The following is a 19,197-nucleotide window of genomic DNA, read 5'->3' as shown; positions in this document are numbered from 1 at the left end:
CTGGGACTCAGTGGTGGATCCGTGCCACATTCCTCACCACATGGCTGTGAAGTCCCTGGGAAGTGCCCATTCACTGGGTCACCCTGCTGCCAGCAGTTGTTTCTCACTTCCCACTCCACATTAATGTTTAGTCTCCAGCATTTCAAATGCTTTGCATTTCAGTAGGAGCAGGGAGCCTGTTTCTCATGGCAGCAGTGCTAGGAGCCCAGAACAGGAGAAGGATCTTGAATGGAAGCACTAACTGGAGAGGTTTCTCACCACAGCTCCGCTGATTGCTGCTACCAAAACACAGTTCTTACAGTAAATTAATCCCAAGTGTTTGCTCCTCCATTCTGCCACAGTTCACCTGAAATAAAACTGGATTTGGAGCCTTTCAGTGGCCAGGGCAGCTCCAGGTGCCACAGGCAAGACCTTGGTGGAGATTTTCCCTTATCAGCAATTGCAAAGGGACCCTCAAAACACCAATCCTGTTGTTTTCCTTCATGGAACTAGTGGGATTCTCAACCCTGCAAGAGGCAGAAGCAACCATAACCCTGGCCTTTCCTCCCTAGGACTTTCAAAATAAGCCAGGGTTTTGTGTCTGTTCAAACTACCTTCCAAGGCACTGATTTAACAGAGAGGGTACCCCACCCATCCAGAAATTCATCAGGAATTAGAAATGGACACAAAATTAAAATGAATGATTCCTACTCCTCCATCCCTTACTCTTCTCATCAGCCAGCAACACCCCCACTATCTGACAGAGAAGAGAAGGCACACTCAGGTTAGGGTTAAACTGTGTTTCTCTTTCCAGGCCAAACTGAGGAAGCACATCCAGAACCCCAGCGCTTCGGAGCTGGTGCATTTCCTATTTGGGCCACTGGAACTGGTAAATCTTATTCCCAGGCCTCACTCTTTTTATTTCTACCTCACACTTACAAGGAGACAGATTGTGCAGAAAGGTTAGAAAACTGCTCATGCCCGGCCACAGCTTTCTCAGGAACTTCCAGAAGTGATGACAGTTGTTCCTGGCCTCTGATCCAGTTTGCAGCTTGAAGTAGATACACGAACCCCAGCAAATATTAATCTTTCCATCCAATCAATAAAGCATTACTGTGAACAAAAGGGGCAGTGAGCTGGGGTTCCCACTGGGAATATGTCTGGTCTCACCTTCAGGCAAACACAGCTCAGTATTTGCATTGAAAATGCTTGGAGGCAGAAATCCCAACTTGGAAAAGGAGCCAGAAAGGATACAGGAATAGCAAGATAATTTCCATTTTTTGAAGTGTCAGCTTGTGACACTTCACTTGTCTGTAGCAGCAGCTCATTTATAGATCTTTGACTCCAAGCTAAAAAAATTTCATGTTCCCCTGAACTATCCAGTCTCCTTCAAAGACTTAGGTTGATGTTTCTTGAGGTGACTGAGCTGATCCAAGGATCAGCTTTGTCTTTGATTCCTGCTCCTCTGTGTCCCTGGTTTGACATTTTGACTGTTGCAAGTTCTCTCCTCTTTGTGTGGTTTATGTGTGACTCAGATCATCAATAGCTGTGGTGGCCCTGAGCTGGCCCGGTCTGTCCTCAGCCCACTGCTTTCTAAAGATGCCACCGATTTCCTGAGAGGACACCTGACACCCAAAGAGATAAACCTCTGGGATTCCCTGGGTGAGACATGGACCAGATCCAGGTGAGGACAGAACTGCCATCTCCCCAGGCTCCCCAGGCAGAGGGGATGCTTGGATGCCCTGATGCTCCTGCTTCTCCTTTGAGGGGATGCTCTCAAAGACACATTGCTGTGAATGTCACCTCATAGTCCCACTTTCTGTCTAGAGCTGAGTGGCCCCGAGACGCGAACATACCCACCTATATCCCTAAATTCCGCAATGGCTGGGAACCACCCACAGAAATCTTCCGTGGAGCTCCCTGGGAAATAGACATCGGACACTTGCAAGAGGAGGTTAGTCTTGTGTCCCTGGGGATCCTCTCTTCTCTCTCCCTCCCCTTTTTCCAGAGAGATGGAGCTGCGGGGGGGTGTGGTGGTGTACAACAAGTAGTTGGATCAAAACTCAGTTGGATCTGGTCACTCCAACAACCAGAGCATTAAATATGGAAAGCAAATTGTGAGGCTGAAAAAGGGCAGCAATAATCAGCCTCTCCTCACTCAAGGCAATTGGACACTACAATGTCACTAAGCTCCTGGGACACAGGCTTCCCTAAAGAACATCTTGACCAAAAGCTGCCAGGCCATGACTCATTTCCCACTATCCCTCTCCTTTTCTCGGATCAGCTTTCCCCTTTCCTGATAACACTGACTCCACTCTGCCTTTCCAGCTCTCCTCAGCCAATGGATATCCTTACCGGAACTCCTCACTCAAGCGTGGCCAGGCAGCTGAGCAGACACAGCCCGGGGATGCCTTCAAACAGAATGCCACTCCACATGGAAATAGGTAATGGATCTGCACCCCCGGAACTTCACCTCCTACCTTGGAACCTCTTGAACACACACGGACACATATGGTGACACTGGGAAGGTTGGGCATCCTGGAGACAACTCCCTGCCACTATTAATAACCACCAAAGATCAGTTGAGGGATTATTCCTATGAGCACTGCCTGCTGTTTAACCCCCGATGCTCTGCAAGGAAAGGAATCCCAGGTGTTTTCCATCACAGGAGACAAAAATATTGGCTGACTTCATCAGTCCATCCATAGGTTTTGTTTCCCAACATCAGCCCACCAAAGTGACCTTCAGGATCAGATGCCAAAGATGCTGCACTGTACTTTGGTTCTCCACATGTGTAGAGACATTGGAATCATGGGATTATAGAATAGATTGCGTGGGATGAGACCTTAAAGATCCAACCCCCTGCCAGGGACAGGGACACCTTCTTCTATCCCAGGTTGCTCCAGGCTCTGTCCAGCCTGGCCTTGAACACTTCCTAGGATGGGGCAGCAATCTTTTCTGGGCAGCCTGTGCCAGGGCTTCCCCATCCTCACAGGGAAGAATTTCTTCCCAATATGCCATCTAAACCCACCCTCTGGCAGTGAGAAGCCATTGCCCCTTGTCCTGTCACTCCAGCCTCTTCCTCAAAGTCCTTCTCCAGCTCTTTTGGAGCCCCTTTAGGCACTGGGGCACCTTTAGGCACCGGAAAGGGCTCTAAGGGCTCCCTGGAACTTTCTCTTCTCCAGGTTGAACATTCCCAGCTCTCCCAGCCTGTCTGTGTAATGCTTCAGTCCTTGGAGCACTTCCCGGCCCTTCCTGGCCTCTTCTGGACACCCTTGAGGATCTCTCCATTCATCTCAAAGCCACCACAGGTTGCACAGGCCAAAGCTGCCTACAGGGGGAATCTGCCCTAAGGGAAGGGCACACACAAACCTTGCCCATTGGAAACACAGGGCCAGGGAAGAGCGGCCTGAAGTCTTTCCAGTGCTGCTGGAAAACATTTCAGCTGAGGAAGGAGCTTTATTTCACTGGAGACAGCAGCTTCCCCTTGGCTTTAGACACAACCAAAGACAACCCCACTGATTAGAGGCTGAATAAAACAATATATTCCAGTCCTGCCCACCTCTACCCCAGGGAACTGACAGGGTGCGGGTTCAGACAACTTTTCTTAATGAGACAGAATTCTAGAAAATGGAGAAAACCCTTTCTTCAGAAGTCTTGGAAAGTTCACTTCCAAACCCAGAACCAACCAGGCCACTCTTTTGCCTCAGGCTTTTTCCCAAGGGAAAAATGGCTCTTCCACCTTTCAACAGCTTCAATGCTCATCTTCCACCACCAGTTACTCCTTGGTACAAAACCTTCATCAAAGTACTTTTAGTTCAGAGTTTCGAGGCTCCATCTGCTTCCTTGTTTACATGAGCTCACATCTTGAAAATTGTCACATCTCTGAGTGTCACCAAACTCTTCCAGACTTCCACATGAATCCTCCACCGTGACTTGACACATCACTTTGCAGGGATTTGAGTCAAGGTTTCAGCTGACCATCCACTTTTCTATCACCAGCTTTAGTCTGGGAAAAAAAACATCAAGCCAGACTGCTTTTCCATGGTTTTCTGTTCTAATCTAAAAGATTTACAAGCTTTAGTACAAGAATATAAATCCACAGCAAAAGACCTTAAATCCAATTATATCAGCAAAATAATAATTTTTTTTCTCATTTACCCTATCACTGGTCCTGGTAGGAACATCAGGTAGTAGAGATGCATGGTGGAACAGGGAAAGGATAATTTCTCTTCTCCAATTTCAATTTTCTTGGCCTTGTAATTGGGTGGGCCTCCATTAAAACTCCAGGTTTTCTCTCCTGCAGGAATTTCGAGGCCCAGGGAGTGGCTGTGCCCAGGAGATTTGCCAAAATCCGCTACGATTTCACTGCACGAAACGCCAACGAGCTCTCGGTGCTGAAGGATGAAATCCTGGAGGTACGTGACTGCTCCTGGGAAAAGGTGTGTCCCCTCCCCTTCCCAGGGGCAGGAGAGAGCTCAGGATAGCAGCCAGCACCAACTCCTTTTTCCCTGGTGATGTGTGAGCAGTGACACGGGGCTTTGCTCAAATCCAAAGCTGGAACAGACTGTCTGTGCTGGGCTGGCTCACCTCCTCAGCTCAAACACATCAGGCCCATCTTAACCACGGTGAGGAGGGAGGACAACAACTCCCTGTTGTGCCCTGCTCATCCCCTGCTGGGTCTGTGCTCCTTATTACCACTTCCCCCTCCATGAGGAATTGTTTTCTCTGAATAAAACACCTTTTTCATAACCTTTCTCTTCCTGCAGCTGGAAAACGTGGGACGTTACTTGGACTAACACTGGGCTGGGACCTGGGGAAAAGGTTTCTGTGCAAAATGTAGCTTTTAAAATTTTTATTTATTTATTTTAACACAAAAAGACAACAGAAACTCAGTCACTGGAAAAGAAAGATCTGGAGAAACAGGGACATTACATAGCAACTATGAGTTCTTCAGCACCCAGAGGTGCTCTCCTCTTCATCCTTATGATAAATTCTGATGCCCTCCAGAAAAAGTTTCAATCCTGGATTACATCTAAGAGCAGCAGACCTAAACAGAGCTCCTGGCCTCAGTGATATCCTTCTGGCAACTTCACCTTCTGGGTGGTCCCTCCCCACTGTAGCCTGGTTGTATATGCCTGAAATCCCATGTTCCCACTAGCAGATTTATTTTTGTCCCTCTTTCAGGTGTTGGAAGATAATAAGCAATGGTGGAAGTTGCTCAACCGGAGTGGGCAGGCCGGTTACGTTCCATACAATATCCTGGATGTGGTGACACTGGAAGAACTTGAACAGGTCTGTAGTCAGGTGGTACATGACTGGTACCAGCTGCAGGGCACAATCTGCCTCTGGGAATAATCTTGTCATTAGACCTCCCTGGATTTCTTAGGATACTATGCACAAGTCAGGATGAACCTTCAGAAGAAGAAAAAGTCAGAAGATTCCTGAATCTTCTATGATAAAACTCCCATTTTGCCATGATCACCTTCCCAAATAAGGCCTATCCGTCCCATTTGTGCAGCAGCCTCCTGTCTTCCAAATTTTTCCATGTCAAGCTTTTTGCTGGGGATTAAATTAAAGATGGACACTTCCCTCACCCAGTTCAGTTCAGCAGGAGGAACACATCACTCCAGTGGAGGCAGATGGAAATGCTATTTAAATGAAAATTAAGTGAATACTGCAACTTGTACTACTGAAATGTGGAGCTGTCCTAAATACCCTAGGGAAGCATGGAATTGCTTCCCTATTTTGGTATTGCAGAGTTTGGGCAAAGCCAAAGGGGACCCAGCAGGCTTTTGGATAAATCCTTGCGAGTTTAATCAAAATGTCAAAAAACTTCCCAGTCTGCTCCAGGCCCTTGGCAGTGGTCACGCTTCACATCCCAGCTACGGAGCAGCGAGGCTTTGCCTTCCAATGGGATTGTACATGTTTGGCATGGCTAGGATTCCCTCATGCCCTCATTCCCTTCAGACTTTGCTTTGTGTTCTTCATTCCCAGAAATTAACTTTTTCCATGCAGCTCCACCTCTGGTCTCACCAGCCCCACATCAGCACAAGGACAACATGGCAGTTTGTCTCTTAAATGAAAATGAAAAATGGCAGAAAAAAAAGTCTTACTTTTTTTCCCCCCCTCCTTTCTAAGCAGTCTAACCAGAGGTACAAAGGAGACCTGAGCCCCAGGGGCTATGGCCCATCCAGTCCAACTCACAAGCTGCCTGCCAGCTACGCCGGGGATAAGTGGGGCAGTGAGATGTTATCACGCAACTCTACACAGGACGCCAAAGAACGTACGTGTGCGTCCCACTCTGTGTCCCATGCTGGGGTCCCTGGGTTTGGGTGCTCTGGGGACCAGACCTACCCAAGGGAGTCCCCTGTACGCTTCAGTGATCAGAAATAGAACAGCACCTGGTCTGGAGGCCAATGCAGGTAGGACAAGAGCCAAGAGAGCAGCCCTGGAGCTTGTGGCACCTCCCAGGCTCTTGGACAGCCCGGGACAAGCAGGGCAATAATTCTTCCTTCCTCCAGCTTGACCTTCCTCCTCCTCCTCCCAAGAAGAGAGTTTCCTTTCTCTTCCGAAACATTTAAATGTGTCTAAGGAAGACCTCCTGCCAATCCCTTTCTCTTCTTTCCTTTTGCTCATATGCTGCCACACAGTGGCTGCCTGGCTGGTTCCTTTATGTGGTTCCTCCTCCCAAGAAGAGAGTTTCCTTTCTCTTCCAAAACATTTAAATGTGTCTAAGGAAGACCTCCTGCCAATCCCTTTCTCTTCTTTCCTTTTGCTCATATGCTGCCACACAGTGCCTGCCTGGCTGGTTCCTTTATGTGGTTCCACAGAATTCCCAGCCAAACAGGAGATCCATGTCCCTCCTTCACCCTGGACATGTTGTGGGGGTCACAGAGCAGGAGAGAGACCAGGGGCCCCGCTCTCCTCATCCCTTATCCCACCCTGTCCACTCTTGGAAGCAGGAGCCCTTTTGGGACAATGGAAAGGCCCTCAATACAAGGACACAAATATGTTCGTAACACCAAGTTATTCTCCACAGTCCTCAGGAGTTTCATGGGGAAAGTGACACTGGATGAAGTGTCACTGGAGTCTTCCCAGAATCACAGGGACCTTCAAGCACATCTCGTCATGAGATGTGTTCCTTACTCCCAGTTTGTGCTTCCTGCTACTTCTGTTCCGCTGTGGAGCAAAACCTGGAGCTCTGGGATCAGCAAATCACTGACTAGAAGTAGCAGAGAGGACTGAAAAGGTCTCAATCCCAGCTCTCCAATTGTAGATCCTCACAGATCTGTCCTTCCACATCAGGCAACAGCCAAGGAGTGATGGGAGGAAAATAAATGGCAACACGGGCACAGGAAAATGGGAACCCCCTTTCTGGGCTGAATTTAAATAAAATTGTTGAGCCACACCCCCATTTTCCTTACAATTTCCCCATAAACACATTTAATGGGATTTTTGACCGAAGATTTGATTTCATTCTCTACCTGTTTCTACAGAACTTATTCACCAAATGGATGAGCTGAACGACGAGCTGCTAAAGAAGATCACAAACAATAAAATTCAGCCTCCCCACAGGAATTTCAAAGTGGAAAAGCCTCAGCAAGTTTTTGTGCCCCTCACCTTTGAATCCAGCACTGAAGAAGTCAAAGCCTGGCTGGAGGCCAAGTCATTCAGCAAAGAGTAAGATTTGCTCTATTGCCACATTAAATGCTTGTCCTTCCCTGGAGAAGGAGCTGGGGAGGCTGCTGGCACCATCTCACCTGGGACAAGTCACTGGGATTTACCTACAGAGCCTGTGTTGCAAATTAGATTTCAACCCCATTAAATCCAAGCTCAATAACCAGGATGTTCAGAGCCCCAACTCACTCCCTTTCTTTCCTATAAACATTTTCTTGGAGAAAAATAATCCACAAACTAAACCCACGGCCTGAAATGCCACTGGAATTACAGCTGCCACCCTGGCACAGCCCCAGGGCCCTGTGATGCATGCCCAGTGCAGCTCCCAGCCTCCCATCTCCCACTCCTCACCTCTGGCACGAGGCCATGTGCAGCACAACCATCCTCTCCCACTTTGTGTCTCCTCAGGACCGTGGAACACCTGGGCATTCTCACTGGAGCTCAGCTCTTCTCCCTCAACAGAGAGGAGCTGAAGAAGGTGTGTGGTGATGAGGGAAACAGAGTGTACAGCAAGATCACGGTGGAGAAAAACCAGCTGGAGGTAAGTGTTTTCCTGGATAATTCCTGCTGGAATGGGGGGCTGTACCAACAGTGTCAGATAGCTCATTAAACAGGCATTTTAATAAACACAATTGGGGGAAAAAAATGCAACCAAACCCACACAAGCAATAAAGCACATGTAAAAATTCTGGAGTGTCTTTTAAGCTAAAAGGCCTCAAATCCATAAGATCCCCCTGTTTCCACTAATTAATCTGCTTTTCACTGATATCACCTATCCCTTTGAAACTAGCTCTACTCCCACAGCATTCATTAAATACTGCAATTTAACTACAGCTTGAAGTTCAAATCCAAACTTCCTGTTTTGTTTCCATTCCAGAAAAGCAGAGGGGAGTCAGAGCTCCTGGAAATCATGAAGCGCCGCCAGGAAAGGATTGATTCTGCTAATTAAAGTCTCTCTGCTTTATTTCAGCTCTTAGCCCTAAGTAGTGCAGAAAAAAAGGGAATGAAAGCAACAATTCCCGGCCCAGGCCGGAGGCAGCAGAGCTCCCCTTAGGGGCCAGCTGCCATCAGAGTGACAATTCCTTGAACACTGTTGGGAAGGGTTAACAGTAAGACCATATCCCACTGGGAAAGGTGTTTTAATTTTGCATGAAGTATTTTTTTTATAACTATATATTTTATACTGAAATTTTCCGTGCATGCGATCAGAGCAGGATTCCCACGGGGCTGGATGTACGGCCAGGGCTGGATTGAAACAAAGACCCCCAGAGCTTTTCTCCGAGGGCTGTCCCTGCTCCCACCCCTCGCTGGCAGAGCAGGCCTGGCACACAGCTCAGGAGGGGCCAGCCTCAGGGCCTGGCCCCTGCACCACGGAACAAGGCTTTGGAACCCTGCAGTGGTTTGGCTTCAAGGAAAGGACATTAAAGCTCATCCTGTTCCACCCCCCATCACGGGCAGGGACGCCTTTCCCAAGCCCAAGCTGTTCAAATCCTGTCCAGCCTGGCCTTGGACACTTCCAGGGATGGGGAGTAAGGACCCCTCTGGGCAGCCAAAGGCAGCCCCATTTCCCTTTCCTCCTCAGTGCAGGTGTCCCCTGCAGCCCATGAGCACAGCCCTGTGACAACTTCCTGTCCCCCTGTGCCCCCTCACTGGACAAGGCTGGAATGGCAACACACATTCCCAAAGTCTGGCTGCCTCCTTAAATCCACAGACCAGATAGTGCTGTCTCTGAGCAGCTGAGATGAGCTCTCAGAGCCCATAAACGAGCAGGAGTGACAAACAAAGGGATCTGAATTCGGACATAGGTGAGCTCCACCTGCCCACTGCTGCTGATGCACAGGCCTGGGCTCAGGGCAGCTGTGCAGCCCTTCCCTGGGCCACTGATCCTGCTGCACTGGAATGTTGTGGTGCTGCCAAACCCGGCCTCAAACCAGGAGAAGATAAGCCCTGACCATTTGCTCCCGTCCCAGGCACGCCCACAGCCCTTCCCAGGGTGTTGGTCACTCATCCCACCTTCACATTTTCACTGTAAAAAGCTGAAATTATTCCCAAATAGCTGAAACCCCAAAGCACACTGGGAAAGGCAGGTTTAACTCCAAATAAAGGAAAGGGGCACAAGGAAAAAAAAACCATCTAATTTAGCGCAGGGTGTTGCTCTTGACTTCCTGTTTTCCTTCATAAAGTTATGTGCATTTATATATAACAATCTGTAAATAGGGGGTGAGGAAAATCTTTCCCCCTAGAGGCAGAATTAGTGATTATGCTTCCAAAATTTACTCCCAATTTCAAAACTCAAGCAAGCAGCATAGTTCCTATCCACAGCAAGTTTGGCACATTGCATTTCTATCTCTATTTAACTGACAGACCAACCTGATTGCAAAGCAGTGAAGCAAACACAGCTCCAGAGCTGCCCACAGCCCAGGGACAGTTGGGTTTTCTCTCTCAGCACTGCTGAGTCTTTGCCCAAATTTGTGTCTGTCCTTGCACATTTAATGGAAAAAGCTTTAACACAGCGTTGGGGAACTCGTGTCTGAATCTGAGAGCACCAGTGCACCTCAGTTTTGGCTTTATTCCTGTCTCCGATGGATAATCTGTTTTCTTCATTTGAAAGAGGACACTACTGGCACCAGCAGAATTAGGGTGCAGGCAGGGGGGGATCCTGGGTTTAGTCACAGCCCTGCTGGGATCTGAGAAGAGCACTCACCTTGTCAGGGAGGGATGAAGAGGACAATCCTCCTGAGAAGCCCTGGCTCTGGATTAGGGTGGAGAAGAGAAGCAGGATGGCAAGCACAGGAGGTGAAAAAGTTTCTAAAATGAAAATAAAAATAAATGGTGAGCTAGGAAACACCCCACCTTCTAGTGGAGTGTAGAGGAAAGCAAATCACAGAGTATTACAGTTATCTGGGATTTTAATAGGAGTGTACACGACAGCTCTGTAATGCTGGGAGCCACAGGAGCACTTCCCAAAACAAATATCTCAGCAGACCTTATCGCAGAGGTCACTTTTACAAATTTCCATGCGACTGAGCTGTGCGTCTGTTCTGTTTGTACTGCCTGCAGACACTGCTATAAAGTACTGTACATTGATGTAACTGAGCGAAGGAGACAATGATATAACCATGCACTGTACAAGAGTTATTAAAATAGTTAAGTTATACTTATAAATCCATCTCTGTCTCGTTCACTGGGTTCTCATAATGGTTTGTCACTGACAGTCTCAGAAACTCAGCAAAATGTCTGAAACCACACATTTCCTTTTGGGTTTGGGGACTGACATTCAACAGGAAGGGTGTTGTGGCCTGGACAGCTGTGTTTTAAAAACAGGGGCAAGCTATGACAAGGCTGTACAAAAGCACATTTGTGCTTATCAGAAAGGGGAACGACTGTGGCAGTCGTCCTAAGTGGAACAATATAGAAAGAAGGAACACCATAAACCCCTGACTGAGGGCCTGTTACACAGATTCTCCAATTCCAGCCAAGAGCCATCCTCAGTTTCAGGAGGCAAGTTTGTTTTCTCTTTTCCCCAGTAATTAAGTTACTCAGTTGAAATAACTGGTAATACCTTTTGTAGATGTTTAGGGGAGTTCAATTCCCAAGTAGGACCACACTAACAAGATCACCTCCTCTACAGTCTAAATAAAGTTTAGGCAAACCAAGAGCCCAAAACACCTGCCCTGCTGGGTCGGGGACTCTCTCGGCGGCTGGAGCTGTGCCCGACAAGACATTTCGAACCTTGCCACGACGGCAGGGGAGGGAGCACAGAGCGCTGAGCTCCTGCAGCGGGGCACCACCGGCGCGGCTCCGAGCCTTCCCTCACGGCCGCCTATCCTCACGGCCGCCTCCCCTCAGGGCCCGCCCGCCGCCATCTTGAGGCACTGACGGCGTCCGGGCCCCGCGCGGCCATGAGGAACGGGTGCCTCCGGGGCGGGTCGGGCGCCGCACCGGCCGTGGGGAAGACCCCCGGGTGCTTCTGGGGACCGGAGAGGCCGGGGCCGGGAGGTCCCGGGGCCGGCAGAGCCCCAGACACGCTCTCCTGGGGACAATGGCGGCGCCAGGGTCGCCAAGGCGACCGCCCGCCCCGACCCCCAGGCCCACGAACCAGCCAATCAGAATCGTCCTCCCTCCCGCTGCCCCGCCCCGGCTCCTCCCGGCCGCGTCCGTCTCGTGTCCGCGCTTCTGATTGGCCGCTGCCGCCCAGCCGGGCTGGGATTGGCGCGGGAGCGCGCTCAGGCCGGTTCCCTCCGGGCACGCACCATCCCTTATAGGCACGCGAGCCCCCACAGCCGCAGAGATGTCGGTGTCCCCCGAGGATGTTGCCAGGCTGGGGCAGCACAGGCAGACACAGCTCTGGGCTCTTTGTAAACTCCTCTGCTGTGAGGTTTTCTCCAGGAGAACTCAAGGAATGGCTCACAGCAGGTGGAGATTCAGTTATTACACAGAGAAGTAAAGGATAAGTATTTATCTAATTTTTCCCGCAAAAGGTTCATGCTCTGCGCTACAGATTATTTCAGGTTTTTCCCACAAGGTTTGCCCTACCTGTCCATTACTAATTATCTAGTTTTTACCTCAAAATATTCATTCTCTATCTCCTGGAGAATATCTCAATTTCTATCCGTAAAATTTTCACTATGTGTCCACAAGTGACTCTCTCAGTTTACCTCATCATGTTTGTTCTCTTCCCTGGGAAAGCCTTCAAGTTTTCCCCCAAATTGTCCCTTTCTGTCCACTTCTGATTTCCTCATTTTTTACAGGTATTCCTTCCCTACTTTGGAGATTGTCTCCAGTTTTACCCCAAAATTTTTTCCCCTAACTGTTCACTACTGATTGCCTGATTTTAACCTCAAGTATGTTCATCCTCTTCCCTAAAGATTACCTCAGATTTTACCCCCAAAACTTTCCCTACCAGTGCACTACTGATTGCCACAGTTTACTTCAAAATATTCATGCTCTCCAATATAGGCCACCTCAAGTTTACTCCTAAAGTTTTCCCTTCCTATCCACCACTGATTTATCTCAATTTTTACTTCAAATCAGTCATTCTCTATGTACAGATACTGGACAGTAAACCATATAAAGATTTAAAAGTCTGCACTAGGAATGGCAGAAACTTTTCCATTAATAACAGAAGTTCCTTTTTTCCCTCCTCAGCCTGCAGGACTGAATCTTTGCAACCAAGAGACAAAAGAGTTGTTATTAACACTTAAACCTCTCAAACGCTGTCATTTCTCAGACAACTGTGCCAGCACTGAGGTATTCCCATATGCCTGCAGTGCTTTGGGAAGGAGCAAGATGTCATCCCACTTCTGTCTGCAAAAATTTCAAGATCATAAAAATTCATTTCCCTTCTCTCCCTCTGACCCATAACCAAAGCAGCCATGTAGAACAACATGGACTCTTCATGGAGGGGATGATTCAGTTGTGGGAAAAAAACAGACCATATAATGAAACATCTCCTGAAACAGAAATGAATTCCAGCTGCAGCAAATCCCACTACTACATTTAGAAATCCTTCAGCAAAACCCTTGGAAAAACAAAAGTGACATGTGAGGACCTGGAGCTCCAGGGGACTGAGGAGAAGGTGGGCAACAAGCAGCCAGCAAACAGCTTCCACTGTTTCTCACTCTGCAACTGCAGCAATGACAGCTTCCCTGGAATTTCACATCCCCAATGTGTCCTTCAAGCTCAAGAGGTGAACACACAGGTACTCCAGGACTGATTTCCCTTGGACCACAAGCAGCACAGACCCTCTGGGAGGAAATGGAATCCAAGGGCTGATGTCAACAACTGTCTTTCCCCTTGCACTCTAGCCACATTTTCTCCTTCCAGGGGGATGCAGGTCCCAGTCCCAAAAGGCAAAACTGCCATTCAATCCAGTACAAAACCTGCCTGAAAAGGCCTGAAAAGGACTCCAGGAGCCAGCAGCCATTTCTCCTGAGTTTTCTGCTTACAGGTATTTTAATTCTGCTTTGTTTCAGAGGTGCTCTTCTACCAAGGTAATTCCCATCTTTTTTTATCTTGAATAAAGTTTTTAAAAGCTGAGTCTAATGAGTTCATATTTTGATTACTCTTAACTTGGAGTTTTCCAGGGCAGCACTTGCCATGATCCTGCAGGCTCAATGAACCCTCTAGACTGCCCCAAGCCTTTACATCCACTTTCCCTGGTCAGTCTTCCCATGAGCAGAACACACAGCTCACCATGGACATGTTCCAAGTCCAGTTTTATGCCTGAAGCTGACAGGCCAGACACAGCAACACCAAAAGCCAAATTCCAGGTTAGTTTTTCTCCTTTCAACTCCTCCCATAGTTTTTCCCATCTCTCCAATGTTAATTCCTTTGCCCACTGAAGTTCTTCACAGCTCCATGGTTCCCAGTGCTGCCCTGTTCTCTTCCCAGCCCTGAGTCCCTCTGGCACTGACAGAGCTGCTGGGAGCTGAAATTCTCCCAGTGACCTCGTTCCCTCTGCCTGGAAAATGTCCCTTGCGGCTCCTGCCCTCCCTCCCCCCCACCTCCTGGAAAAGAGGGGCCGTGTTCTGCAGGGTGCCCCCAGCTCTGGGCAGATCCTGCCCTTCTGCAGGGAATGGCAAAGGCAGCTCCAGTGACTGTGCCAAGGGCAGGTGACAAGGACAGTCACACCAGCGCTGAGGAACCTCAGGGCCAGGCTCTGCTGTTTGCAGAGAACAACCAGCCAGGAAAGGATGCTGTTCTACTGCGAGGGAACAAACAGGGACAAGAACTAAAGAGGCTGGGACACCACAGTCCCCAAACCTGCCCAGTCTCCAGCTGTCATATCCTTCTGTGGCCAGACAGGACCCAAATCCACAGCCAGCACTACCTTGGGGAAGGTCCAGCTGCTCCTTTCCAGCCATGACCAAACATCCAGTGCCAGTGTCCATCTGCCCTTGCTCCCCTCTGCCCTGAACCACCTGCCTGAGACATGTTGGCACCCCTGGACTGATTAAACACTCACAAACCTATACTGGCACTATAAGATTTCTCTGCCCATCCGGGACACACCAACCAAGTGTGTCCCTTTCTCCCACTCTCCCAACAGAGACCTCTTCACTCCACATGCAGTTTGGGGAACACCAACTTAGCCCTGGGCTGGGAAGCAAAAGACAGCAAATATTTAAAAATCATCCCTGCCTCGAGTGTGTCCAGGCCTGGGAGAAAGCCCTTCCCACCACACTCTTGGCCTTTTCCCAGTCTGAGTAACTGTGGAAATGCACATCCAACCCAGGAGCATGCGGGCTGGAATGCTGTCTGAGCACCAAACACCACAGCCCCAAGCACCAGCAGCCTGGAGATGCTCTGGATTGCACTTCACAGCCTTAGTCAATCCCACATGGCAAAGCTAAGTGGTTTTCCATCAGAGAGGAGAACACAGGACAGCCCGGGCTGTCCTGGCTGACCCGACCCTAATGGGCAGCTGCATCTCTGAACAGGATCTTTCCATCATGTTTTCCCACTGCCACTGGAAAACACTGCAAGCCTGTGGGTCTGGGGTTTAAAAGCTACTTTCAGGTCAGCAAAAAGGTCTCTGGCTGGGACAATTCACTGAATTCACTGGTAGATCCTGAAATCTGTTTCCAAGTGCATAAAAACCCAGAGGAAATGGTGCTGAGCACCTTTAGGAGTTCAAAGTGCTCGTGGCACAGATTTCCTGAACTGCTGGGAAATGGTCCCAAGTCTGGCTTTGGCTGCTCCCCCTGCACTCTTCAGAGCAGCCATCCTACCTGGGAAGGCCAGGGAGAAGGGAAGGCGCATTGGAGCCCCTCTGGGAAGCCCAGCCCCACTGCCAGAGAGCAGTGACTCTGTCAGTGCCTGCAGCCCTCAGCCCAATTCCTGTCACTTGGTGGGTGGCTCCTGATGTGGCACTTGGGGATGTGGGATGGGGGTGGCCCTGGCAGTGCTGGGGCAGCAGCTGGACCCAATGGTCCACAGGAACACCTGAACAGATCCTGGCAAGGGCACAGCATTGTTACCAGGTCCTGCACCACAGCTGCCTGTACTTCAGGGCTTCTGTCTTTTGGTAGAGATCCACTGGAATTTAACCTCATAAAAATAATTTGGCAAGAATTAACATTAACCCAGGAGTTCCAGGGCATCACCTGTGTGTGATCTCAGTCACTTTAACTAGGGTTTGGGGGAGAAAAACTGCTTTAAAGGTGTAATCAAACCTCTGTACAACCCTGTCAGGATTAAGGGCAGCAGACCAGGTATGTTGCTAAAAATTACAAAAAATATTTACTTGAATTAATAACAATTAATAAATTGTTATTACAATTTAAATTAATTAAATTAATTACTCCCTGGTGTAGGAGCTGTAAGTGCTGGTGCAGGGCACCCCGTGTGAAGGAGTATTGCAGCAATGACATTCAACAACACCAATTACCAGGACAAACTGTTACTGACCCAGAACAACAGCCAGGAGAAAATCTCCATCTCTGCCCAGAGCAGTGGCCTGGGGGCGGGGGCTGCTTTAGACGGGCTTGGCACACTTGCGGTGACACAGGGCCCTTGACCGACACCATGTCCAGAAGAGGTTGTTTGAGTTATTTTCTCGACCATTTTCTCTTTTCATGTCTTCCCCGGGCCGGGGCGAGGAACGATCTCCCCGAGGGCCTGCCGTAACAGCCGCTCCCGCCGCTTACCCGGGCCGGGCCGGGGTTTGGGGCTCGGGTTGGGCGGGAGCCCCCTCAGAGCCGGGCCCGCGCCGTGCCCGGCACAGAGGCTGCCCCGGCACTGCCTGCCGCCGCCTCACCCTCGCCCGCGGTGCCTCCAACCAAGGCCCCCGTCCCCACCGGGACGTCTTTCGGGGCACGCGGTCAGTTCATGGCGGCATATTCTCGCTACTCAAAGTGCATGCGCGAATCGCCGCCATGTTGGAAAGGGTACCATACCCCCTAAGCCGCCATCTTAGATGTGGTAATCTGAGTTCCGCCCAAAGTCCGCCATCTTGTGTTCTGGCAGAAGTCACTTCCTGTTAGGGCCGCCATCTTAGGTATGGTATCACGTGAGTTCTGCCCGGATCCGCCATCTTGCGTGCTGGCAGCAGCCGGGTCGGAGCGATTCCGCCTCCTCCGGCTCGGGCCGCCCTCCTGGGCGTTGCTGACTTTGATTTGCGGCCAGCTCCGCCCCCGTGGGAGCGGCGTTTGTCGGTGACCGTCGCACACGCACAAACACGCACACACATGCACTCAATCACAGCCTCGCGCAGATCCACCGAGCCCCGTCCGGCACCGCCCCGCCCCGCCCGCTGTCCCCAGTCCGGGGTCTCTCATGAGTTTCTTGCCCATGTCATGCAGAAACGACCTCCCATCAACACCATGGTCACAGTTCGTCTCTTCTCTGCACACAAAAGCTTCATTAGTCACAAGCATCACAAAGGTCTCCAGAGTCTGTGAGTCAAGGGCAGTTGTGAAAAAACCTTGCTTTCTCCTCATTCAGTTTTATTTATGACAAATACCTCTGTTATTGATTACATTTCCAATAACAGCAGGCAGCTAATCTATGTCCCTGGCAGGATATTCCTGTCCAATTCCACGACAATTTCCTGTCTGCCTCATACGTCAGCGTTTGCAGATCCTGAATGCAGATGTGAACAGGATATCTGTAGCCTTGAGACCCTGCAGATGTTGGATTTTACGAGATCGCGACGCTCAGAGAGGCGAACAAGCAGTCCCGGTTCATTGCAGTTCCCGGCGGGATCGCGAGGGGGTGCTGCAGGACACGCTGTCCGCGGGTGGCGCCGCTCCGGCGCTCGCCCTCTGCCCCCGCGGCTTCCCCTGAGCTCGGCCCTCAACGCCGTCAGCGAGCGCCGCAACAATCAGGGCCCACGGCACGGTCGTGCTCCGGCACTGGGAGCAGTGACGACATATTCGTAAAATCCTGGAATGTTCCGGGTGGTAAGGGACCTTGAAGCCTGAAGTAAATAGGGCAAACGATATTTCCTCTTTCTTAACGCATTTCTTAAAAGTGATCAGCTCATGTAGGTAACACCAGCACACTCACAGTCACAAGACCACCACTCTCAAGAGCAGCTCGAAAAAGAACAACAGTACAGCTCTGAACCCCAAGAAATAGTACTAACGTTTGAGTTCTCAGGAAATCACTGGGACTACCTTTTATCCGTTTATCTGATCAGAACTTCAGGGTCCTGGCTCCAGCTGAGGTCCTCCTGTTTACCGCAAGGGGCAAAAAAAAAAAGGGTCTTGGCGTCTCTGCAGGCTCTGGACTTTGTTCCTCACGTCCAGACATCACTTTAATCTCTTAATTCTGTGTTGGCTCGTTGTTTTTGGGGTCTTTTTTGGTAAATTTGGTGGGGTGGCTTTCCCGTGGCATGCTGGCTCCGAGATCGTTTGCATGCCCTCCGATGTCCCCTCCTCGCACTGTCCGAGAAGGGCCATCCACCTGAGGGCCGGCAGGGTGGCACTGACAAAGTGGGGAATTCTCAACCGTAGGGAGTTAACAACCGACTCTTAACAGGTGATTACAACACGAAGCTAACAAAGAACTTTCCTCTGCCAGCAACATCTTAAAAAATGGGTAGGCCATTTTTTTTCTCACTACAAAGCCCATTCCATTCCACCCTCTGCCGTGAACAGCGACACCCTCCACTATCCCAGGTTGTTCCAAGCCCCGTCCAACCTGGCCTTGGACGCTTCCAGTCACTCCAGGCTCCTGTGTATTACTGCAGCCTGTCAGACTACTTAGTTGTTTCTTGGAATGCTATAGGAGAGAAGGTAATTGATGGGGTTGAGGATCACATTAACACATACACTTCTGGGAGCGGCAAACTATGTATTTTTCACCCAAAAAGTGAGGAGTTTTTGTGACATCAAAGCAGAACTCATCTCCAGTTGCATGAAGTGAGCGCTTCAGGAAAAATGACAGGATGAATTTAAGAGAGAGAAATAACGTGGAGAATCGGCAAGTGCCAGTAGGCGAGAACACACGTGAGCAGGAGCAGGAGTATGCCTTTCAGATGAGACTGTTATAAATGATTGAATCTGCAGCCAAATTTTAAAAAATTGACAAAGATTTATTATATTAATTACAAATTATCAAAAATCCGCCACAGCCAAGACAGCGTCAATTCCGGAATTTGGCGCTGGGTGAACCTGGATCCGACTGACAGAGTGCCAGCGTTTCCCCGGCGGTTCACCCCGACTGTCTCGTACAGTCCGCTTATATCCCCAATATTTTCCCTGAGGCCTGAATAACAGGATGTCCCTTGTGTTTCTTCATATGCAAAAGGCGTGCCTCGATGTCTGTATAGCTGTCTTTCACACGTACTCGGTGCCGGTGCTTCGGGATAACTGATGTAATCTGTTCCTGGCCCGTTTCTCCTGAAAGGCTTAATCATCTCAAGGAAGACTACGTTCATGGCCCGGGAAGGCTTCATTCTTTAGCTAAGGACTTGATATTATCTTTAGCGTGGTCCGGGAACTGATTGAGTAAAAATAGGATTATGCTCCCAGCCGGAGTGGTCAAGGGCATGCAGTGGATTAATGTAATGTATGTAGTGTATGTAATTTT

General features: G+C 49.6%; 1 protein-coding gene across 2 annotated transcripts in view; it reads left to right on the top strand.

Annotated features, from left to right (window-relative positions):
• The window catches only part of EPS8L2 (EPS8 signaling adaptor L2), a 49,035-nt gene extending 38,247 nt beyond the window's left edge, over window positions 1–10,788 (top strand). The window contains exons 12-21 of one of the 2 annotated variants that reach the window (XM_084208652.1): window positions 794–868; window positions 1,515–1,663; window positions 1,807–1,933; window positions 2,308–2,423; window positions 4,286–4,397; window positions 5,167–5,274; window positions 6,124–6,265; window positions 7,479–7,662; window positions 8,068–8,200; window positions 8,537–10,788. In XM_084208652.1, coding sequence (XP_084064778.1) covers window positions 794–868; window positions 1,515–1,663; window positions 1,807–1,933; window positions 2,308–2,423; window positions 4,286–4,397; window positions 5,167–5,274; window positions 6,124–6,265; window positions 7,479–7,662; window positions 8,068–8,200; window positions 8,537–8,608 — 1,218 coding nt within the window. In that variant the 3' untranslated portion in view covers window positions 8,609–10,788. Of the gene's footprint in view, window positions 1–793; window positions 869–1,514; window positions 1,664–1,806; window positions 1,934–2,307; window positions 2,424–4,285; window positions 4,398–5,166; window positions 5,275–6,120; window positions 6,266–7,478; window positions 7,663–8,067; window positions 8,201–8,536 lie in introns of both variants that reach the window. The other variant, XM_084208651.1, reaches the window with a different exon arrangement.
• Window positions 10,789–19,197: the final 8,409 nt, after the last annotated feature.

Source organism: Fringilla coelebs, assembly GCF_963513975.1.
Source record: "Fringilla coelebs genome assembly, chromosome: 6".
Taxonomy (NCBI): Eukaryota; Metazoa; Chordata; class Aves; order Passeriformes; family Fringillidae; genus Fringilla; species Fringilla coelebs.
This window is presented reverse-complemented; position numbering and strand designations above follow the sequence as displayed.